Source organism: Triticum aestivum, chromosome 7B (genome assembly GCF_018294505.1).
Source record: "Triticum aestivum cultivar Chinese Spring chromosome 7B, IWGSC CS RefSeq v2.1, whole genome shotgun sequence".
Lineage (NCBI taxonomy): Eukaryota > Viridiplantae > Streptophyta > Magnoliopsida > Poales > Poaceae > Triticum > Triticum aestivum.
Window position 1 is genome coordinate 176220233 of NC_057813.1, and position 9073 is coordinate 176229305.

At 49.6% G+C, this 9073-nt stretch overlaps 1 protein-coding gene and 1 long non-coding RNA gene across 3 annotated transcripts in view; one reads left to right on the forward strand and one right to left on the reverse strand.

Annotated features, from left to right (window-relative positions):
* Nucleotides 1-1500, forward strand: part of LOC123160931 (alpha-1,3-arabinosyltransferase XAT2) — a 16527-nt gene extending 15027 nt beyond the window's left edge. The window contains exon 5 of the mRNA XM_044578784.1: nucleotides 311-1500. Coding sequence (XP_044434719.1) covers nucleotides 311-1500 — 1190 coding nt within the window. The remainder of the gene's footprint in view (nucleotides 1-310) is intronic.
* Nucleotides 1501-2452: 952 nt separating this feature from the next.
* Nucleotides 2453-5048, reverse strand: LOC123161894 (uncharacterized). Of its 2 annotated transcripts, XR_006480937.1 has the most exons (3): nucleotides 4784-5048; nucleotides 2878-4686; nucleotides 2453-2618 (listed from the first exon to the last, which is right to left on the reverse strand). It is a non-coding gene; the product is annotated as an uncharacterized lncRNA (long non-coding RNA). The 2 variants fall into 2 exon arrangements; XR_006480936.1 differs by lacking the exon at nucleotides 2453-2618 and having other exon boundaries at nucleotides 2761-4686.
* Nucleotides 5049-9073: the final 4025 nt, after the last annotated feature.

The following is a 9073-nucleotide window of genomic DNA, read 5'->3' on the forward strand; positions in this document are numbered from 1 at the left end:
GCCATCCATGCATGGATGGATGCCTGTAAGCGCGTAATTAGCGTAGGGGACGTGGGCGTGCGGGGGTGGGCGTGCTGCCGGGGCGACCCGGCCGAAAAAAAAAACAAAAGCGTATACATATACGTATACATTACTTGCGGGGGCGGCCTTTTTTTGATTTATGCCCATCATGCCCTCCGTTATGAAGGGGTATGGGACAATCTTAGCCGTCCTTGTGTTGAAGGGGGTCTACCGAAGCGGAAGTGTCAATTGCTTTGTCCAAATTGTCAAGTTCGATTTGGTGAACATCATGGGGGCGATCGATGTTCAGGAGGAGGAACAGATGACTACAACAATGTGGCCAACACCAAGCCGATCTGCGACACATCGTTCGGCAAGTACGATATCTGCGAGCTGGCCGGCGACACGCGCGCCCAGGGAGGCCCCGGCGCCACCGTCACGCTCGTCTCGCCACGGGCTCCCCCCAAGGAGTGGCAGATCAAGCCCTACTCCCGCAAGTACCTCGACGGACTGAAGGCGGTCACGGTGAAGTCCGTTCCAAACCCCGGTGACGTCCCGCAGTGCACGACACAACTCAACATCCCGGCGATGGTGATCGAGCTCGGCGGGCTCACCGGCAACTACTGGCACGACTTCACCGACGTCCTCGTCCCGCTCTTCATCGGCGCGCGCCGCTTCAACGGGGAGGTCCAGCTCCTCGTCGTCAACCTCCTGCCCTTCTGGGTGGACAGGTACAAGCGGATCTTCGGCCAGATCTCGCGCCACGACATCGTGGACTTTGAAAACGACGACGGCGCCGTCCGGTGCTACCCGCACGTCGTCGTGGGCTACGGCAGCCGCAAGGAGTTCACCATCGACCCCTCCCTGGACGAAACCGGCGGGGACTACACCATGGTTGACTTCACCAAGTTCTTGAGGCACGCGTACTCGCTGCCGCGTGACCGGCCGATCAAGCTCGGCGACGTCCGTCCGCTCGGCGGGCGCCGTCGGCGTCCGCGAATGATCATCCTGGAGAGGACAAACAGCCGGAAGATCCTCAACCTCCCGGAGGTCATCGCGGCGGCGGAGGCGGCGGGGTTCAAGGTGATCGTGGCCGGGCGCCCGAAGGCCAGCTACGACGAGTTCACGCGGGAGATGAACTCCTTCGACGTCATGGTCGGCGTGCACGGCGCCGGGCTGACAAACTGCGTGTACCTGCCCACGGGGGCCGTGCTCCTGCAGATCGTGCCGTACGGCCGGCTGGAGGAGATCGCCAGGACCGACTTCGGGGACCCGGCCCGCGACATGGGGCTCCGGTACATCGAGTACAGCGTGGCGGCGGAGGAGAGCTCGCTGATGGGCGTGTTCGGGAAGGAGCACCCCATGATCAAGGACCCCGCCGCCATCCACTTGAGCGGGTGGGGGAACGTGGCGGAGTGGTACCTCGGCAAGCAGGACGTGCGGATCAACGTAGAGAGGTTTAGGCCCTCTCTGCTGCGGGCATTGGAGCACCTGCAGTAGAGAGATTGTTGTGCACTTCCTCTGTTTAATTGTAGTCAGATTTCGATATAGTTAGAATAGTGTTCAATGTACACGGATGGTAATTAATATTGTCTTCAATGTACAACAATCATAGTACTATTTTCCATATGATATTACGAAGAACGTTTCTTTTGTTTTTTGAAAAAATATGATTATATTTTACTTCTTTTTTTGAAAGCCACACATATTAACCAAGAAATGTTTACGCAACCGAATTCCACCAAATAAACCACCCGTTTTAAAAGAAGAATATAACTTAGCCAATTGATAAAGGTTCTCAACAATTTCACAAATTTACTCATACTCCTATATAAGTAAAAGAAGAGTATACTGATAATTTCTTCATCTAGGGGAGAAAAGAATATTTAATTCTAGACTACAACAAGTATGGAATGTTTCACAGACCACTTGTCAGAACGGTGGTTCATGGAGTTGACTGGCTGCTAAGAGATTCTTGGAGATTAAGAATCAACAAAATAACTTAATTAATGGCCAAAATCAGAAAAATATACGGCCAGTGTACCATTTCATAGCGGACTAGTAAGATGCCCACGCTTCGCTACCGAATCACAAAAAATGAGAAACAACACAAGAATGTGCGAAGTCATTGATCAAAGCAATGACATATATTTTATAGGTACTCTTCAGAAGAATCATACAGTTTCCTGCCAATATAACCTTCTTCTAAGCCAAAGTCTTTTTTTTCTCCATCTTCACCTTGCAATAATATTTGTTGTCTCCTTGTCGGGTTTCTCATTGTTTGCTACGTCCTATATCTTTGGACAGAGAGCATGTGGCAATTGCAAATACATCCACATATTTGGCAATTGTGATGAAACCAGGTTTAGCTCGGACTCCAAATCTGTCTCTTCGAATCATTGTCACTTAACATCTGCTCCACCTCCAGCACACACACCACTCTCTGCTAGAAATGGTGATCATTAAGCACATCACTCTAACCTAACCTTAATATGAATAATGAAAGAACGACAATGCCTCAATAAGAAATCTGTGCAATGGAGTTAGCGACTACTGGTTTCATCTTTGGCTCCAATCTGATGGGGCTCAACGTGTTAGAAAATTTCCTCTTTCGTCACCTATCACATAAACGTATTGTGAGGCATATCAATCTGCGTATTGCAAGTGTAACAAACCAATACTAAATGTTGCTTAAACAGTTTGCGAGTGCATTATAGTTCAAAAATGGTTGCATGTACATGAATAATTGACACTGCAATATAGAAAGGAACATTCATGCCTCAACATCATCTTCAAAAGGGATATAGGTTCCAGTTTAGTTTGATGACACAACAGGAGAGTTGTCGATTTCATTGATAGAAGGAATAAAGAACTTACAAAACACAAGCAAAGCAGAAGACAAAAATAGAATGGCCTTGTCCACCAAGCTAAATTACTATTGGAAATTTATGTGAGGTGCGCCGGTCTCCTTCCAACATTGGGTTCCTCAATGGCAAGGCATGCAAGCACCGCAACCAATAATTACAAATTGTGAAATATGTGGAAGTGGCAGTAGCGCTCGCCATGAAGAGAAGAATTTTTTTAGGCACGACTTACATAACTTAGGCATCTCTCAGGTCATGGAATCATTCATCAAGCATAGTATAGCCTTGTCTCCTGCAGCAACAATATTAGCTCTCGAGCTCTTGCTTCATCTATCTTATCACCTAGAACGACATCATACAATCACTACTGCATACATGATGATCTGTAGTATGTTTACGCAAAGGAGAAATAATGACCCTATAGAGGGCCAATAGTATATTTTGGCAAAAAAAGACAATGAACACCTACAATACATTTTATACTGAGCAAAGAAACAAAATGTACAAGAGATGAAGATGTACCTATCAAACAAAACTAACCGACACTATAGAACTGTACAATGATTTGTAACCTCCAATTTTGATGTCAACTTCACCAATAAAAGTTGTATCATCTTCTAACAGTAGTATATGTCGAAACTGATCTATTGAAATCATTGGTAAATTTTGAGGTGTCAAAAACATTTTTACCTCACTGTTGTATGATATCAAAGTCAATTCCTCTAGCGGTAACTACAAATTGCCTCACTGTCGTATGATATCAATATCAACACCCAAATAGTATTCAACATAAACACAATGGTATTATTTTTTAAGAGGAATCTAAAACTGCCAAGAGACCATACAATGCACAAAATCTGATTTGGCCGTGTGATCTACGGCTCCACTTCGCATGCTTAGTCTAGTCTACGACCATGGTAGGCAGTGGCGGAGGAAGAATAAAAATCTAGGTGGGGCAAACTCAAACATTAAACATGATGAAAAATCAAAGTAGTCCATAACTCTTGTACATAAAAATAATGTATATGGTCTACAGTTCATGCCTTTGCTCCACTGAAATTCAGCTTTTTTTTGGGAAATCGACAACACGAACACAGAAAAACAGAAAAGAAAAATTGTAGCTTTTCTGCCCTCTTCCCTGTCCTGTATATCTTCTAGCTAGCCAAACTACTATGAACATCGCGTCGCTTGTGCCGCCATGTGCTGCTGCACTCTGCCTGCGGATTAGCTCTGTGTGCGCGCCGAGACAACAGGCTGCGCCTTGAGGCTGGAGGATCAGCACGGTGCTACGTGCATCCTCTGATCCCGCCGTGGCGCCGTCCGTGGTAGGTTAGTTAAATTGCTATCGCTAGCCACTACCTAGCCAGCGTCTCAATTAAAAAAAAATTGCTTGAGTGTGGGACTTGAGAAATTCTCTGCTTAATAATGTTTAGTCATCCTTGATCATGATCTCTACTTACCTTGCACCAAAGATCTAACGCAGGTCACAGTTAAAAAAAAATAGTCTAGATATACTGAATAGAAAATCTTGTTCCAACCTGATGGGATGGAGTACAGTGAAAGTCTAATTCTGCATCTCACAAGGAACTGTGCGGATAAACCTTTAACAAATCACATGTTTAGAGAGACCAAGGTTTCAATCACGCATGGGTCTGATACGCATCTCTACTCCCAAACAATTGATCAATTTCTTGGATCTGATAGGAGAAAAACTTAACTTACAGAGGAGATAGTGGTTGAGAGAGGACACAATAGGTCGGGGTAGTTGGTGCCAGCGCCGCCGTGAACGAGCGGCTCACCACCAGCAAAAATCCTCCGCTGCCTGTACCATGAAAAAGGGGCGTCAACTTGGAGGTTAAGAACCAAAGCCTGCACAAAAGAGAATCAACCCAACGACCACAAAGGGAAAATGAGCATACTTGGACATGGCAGCAACCGCCGCTATCCTCTCTGTCTCCAATGACCTACACGGCCAGATCTAGAAGGAGAGATGCTCGGCAAGCTCGAAGCAAAACCTGATTTAGTGAGACCCTTAAAACTACAGCTATACAAGGGGAGGGACCTTCTCCCAATTCAACTCGGATGGTCACCGGGAAAGAGAAAGGAGTGGCCGGCGGTGAGGAATTTTGGAGTTCTGGAAGACTCTGTTTCTTTGCGAGAGAGGAGGAAGGGGAACTTTCGGGAGCTTTCTGGTGTGCGGGGTGGTTTATGTAAAAGTGCAACTTAAGTTGCTCGGGGGCAACTGGTCTCACGCTCAGCCTTACATTTTAGATTGGATGGTTGAGATGGCCCGAAGGCAGACACACCATCACCACCAACTCGCATTTTTATAGGAGTAGAGATATAGGAGTAGAGATACAGTAATGGCCTTGTTGGAGTCCAAGCTGTTGTGCTTTGTATTTGTATTCCCGCCTTCTAGACTGTTTGTCTAGTGGTATTAAGACCGATCTGTCCCAACGGCGACGAGTGTGGTTTCAGGATGATGATCTGTAGGGCATGTGTATGAAGACTTTTCGTTTGTCATCAACTAGTTTCGAAGATCTCGTCGCGATAGATTTAATGATGAAAACGGATCTTCAATCGGATTTTTTATTTAAGAGATAAAACATATTAAAAACCGGAAAACAAAAAGGATTCCCAGATGCATGCATGCGATGACATGGCAATTTGTTTGCTTTAGACATGTGTGATGCGCCTCCCTTCTTGCCACACGTGTGGCAGTTATCGACGTCCTTATGTTTGAAGGGCTTTGTACTAATGATTTTTTAATATATTTGAATTTTTTCGCAAAACAAAAGGTTGATCAGAGAGTCTGATGAAGAGAAAAAAGAAGGACCCCCTCCCCGGCGCGTCTCGCTGCCCTCCCCCGCGGGCAAGACCCACCCCACCCGAGCCCCCCACCCCAAAGCCGCCTCTCGGCCGGATCCACCCTTCCCCTGGGTCGATTTCGGCGAAGCGGTTCTCATGGAGCTCAGAAGATGAGATGGATTGCGCGGTCCCCGGGTTGCCGCCGGCTCACCAGATCCGCGGGCCTATCGTCGCAGAGGCGCACGCTGAGGTCCCTCCCTGGTTGGTCTCACCTGGGCGGGTCTCTGGGATGGCTAGGGCCGATGCGAGGCCGGCGCCGGCACTGCCGGTGGGTCGCTACAGCATCGGGCGGGCTACTCGGGCCTCTTCACTGGATGCATCTGCTCCCAGGTCTCCATCAGCGTCCGCGGCTGCCACCGGAGGGCCGCTGCCGCCTCCTCCTGCCACCATCCCCGCAGGGTTCCAACCCCGCATCTTGCTGCCATCGGAGATGCTTGGATCCAGTGTTGCTGCTTTGTCCTCCTCGGCCCCACGACCCCGCCTCAAGTCGGCGGTAGTCCAGAACGAAGCCTTGCTATCCGGAGGTGAGGACTTACCGGCTGCTGCGGACCATGGTGGTTGAATTGAGGTGCAGGGGCGTCGGGGAAACTTGGATGCTGCCAAGGTCAAGACCATCGCATCTGGTGGCCACCCGGGCTGAGCATGCTGCTTACCTCAAGTGGATGGATGGACGATGCTTCCGCAACCTCAATCGCAAGCACTTCGCCGCTGCATGTACGGAGCCGCTCAAGTGCTGGCGCTGCTACAAGAATTTCCACCTTGCCAGCCAGTGCTCTCGACCATCATGGAAGCCCCCCTCGTCGGCTCCTTCCTTGGGGCCTCGGCCTGGTGTTGATGTTACCTGTGGCATGCAGGCCAGCCACGCTTCAATGCCTCGCTGGTATGCTGATGCTCTCTTGGCATCGCCCCTTGGAGATTGCTGGGCTCGTCCTGCGGATGGTTGCGCCCTTCCTCATGCCCCCGTTGAGCAGGATCTTCTTGCTGCAATGTTGTTGGCTCGGCCAGTGGACATCTTTTCGTGGCAGGATGAGGCTATGGCGCCACCTTCTCAGTTATAGCATGCTATCAAGGGTCTCGTGGGCTGCTCTAACTGTTGTGATGAGGTCTCTGATTGGTTTCCTGCTGTGACGAGGTGTGATGAGGTGTGCTTGGATCCGGTTGTTTCGACAGTGCGGGTGAGGAGTATGTAACGCCCCGAGACCGACGCTCCAGAAGACTTCCAGCTATTCCGAGTTTCGTCGTGTGATTTGTTTTATTTGTTGCATTCATCCTTGCATCATGTGCATTGCATCATGTCATCATGCCATCATATCATTAATTTTTAAAACCTCAACTAAATAAATTGCATAGATCTTTTGATCTATTTAAACTGAGGGAACTCACATCGTGACTTCTCTTTATAACATACCCTCCCAATATTAGGGAGCTATATTAAATATTCCATTTATTTGGAATTACCCATAACCCACTTGCAAAATATCCCATGCCGTTGTTATCTCAATTCTTGGTCTCCAACCTTGCCCATAAATTATTTCATCATTTTCCGGAGCTCCACCAAAAATCCGAACATTTTTGGACCTTCCCAAACCTCACTTCCTATTCAAATCATTTGAATTTAATTCAAATGAGTTTGAATTTACATCTTTCAATCATGCCTCTTTCCATTTTCTTGGAACAAGTGTATTTTTGCGAGTTCGGAAAATAATCCCCGTGTCCAACTTCTTCCTCTAACCTCCTTTTCTTTTCTTTCTCATCTCTGTTTTTTTCCTTTCTTTTAGTAGTGAGAGAGATTCCAGCCCAACCGGCCTCTCAAGGCCCAGCCGGTGCCCCTCTAACCCTAGCCGCAGCGCCCGATCCCCATCTCTCCCTCTCGTCTCCCTCTCCTCCCTCGCGCCGCCAGGAGCCATCTCTCCCTCGTTCCCCCGCATCTCTCGCTCGATCCCCCTCCTCTTGCCCTCTCCCTCGAGCTCCAACGAGGACCGCGTCGCCAGGCCGCCGCCCGCTCCTCCCTCGACCCCGCCAGAAGCGAGCGCTGCCGAGCAGCTCCTTCGCCTCCGCTTCATCGCCGTCCTCCATGGCGTCGCCTCCCCAAGCTCCGCCCCGCCGGATCCACGTCGTCGCCCCGTCTCGAGCCCCGCCAACGTCCAGCCTCCTCGACCTCGACCTCGACCTCCTCTGCTTCCCTCGTCCTCGCTCGATCTCGAGCAGGGGAGCAGGCACGTCATCGCTCCCTCTGCCATGGAGCTCGCGTCCCCTCGCGTCGCGCCGCCGGTCTCCTCTTCGAGCACGAGCTCCACCTCCCATGCTGCACGTCAAGGCCGATGCCGACCGCATCATCCAACGCCAAGTCCCGGCCTCCTCTGCTTTGTGGCGACCACCACCATGGCCGCGGCTACCATCAACCAACCGCGCGGCTCGCCCCCTGTCTCGGTCGTGCCAAGTTCCCTGCTCCGCCTCCACACGCCGCCCGCACACGCTACCAACAGCCAGCAGCTCGAGCTGCCTCCATGCATCTTCGGTGACCTCCCGAGGTAGGGCCTTGACGAGTCCCTCGGTGCCCTCCAGATGTGTCAATGCCTTTGTTTGAACCATGTACAACTACACGGTGATGCGCCAAGTACCCCTTCGGATTGCCAAGTTCATCTACGAAAACATGTACCATCTACCGTCGCCCGAAGACCCGTGTACCACTACCGACGCCGTGTACGACTACTTCCCACGACAACAATTGAACAACTACTTCCACTACGCCCGAATACCGTGGATGCGACAAGTTCCTCTCCGGACATGTACGACTACCGTTGCCAAGATCGCGAGTACCTCTACCGTTGCCAAGATCGCGAGTACCTCTACCGTATGCCTACCATTTGCTTGTCAGCCTCCCAAATTGCCATGTCAAACCTCTAACCCACCATGTCCTAGCAAACCGTTGATTGGCTATGTTACCGCTTTGCTTAGCCCCTCTTATAGCGTTGTTAGTTGCAGGTGAAGATTGAAGTTTGTTCCTTGTTGGAACATGGAGATGTTGTTCCTTGTTGGAACATGTTTACTTGTTGGGATATCACAATATATCTTATTTAATTAATGCATCTATATACTTGGTAAAGGGTGGAAGGCTCGGCCTTATGCCTGGTGTTTTGTTCCACTCTTGCCGCCCTAGTTTCCGTCATATCGGTGTTATGTTCCAGGATTTTGCGTTCCTTACACTGTTGGGCTATAATGGGAACCCCTTGACAGTTCGCCTTAAGTAAAGCTCTTCCAGCAATGCCCAACATTGGTTTTACCATTTGCACTAACAACCTACCACCTTCCCTTGGGTTCTGCAGACTCAAGGGTCATCT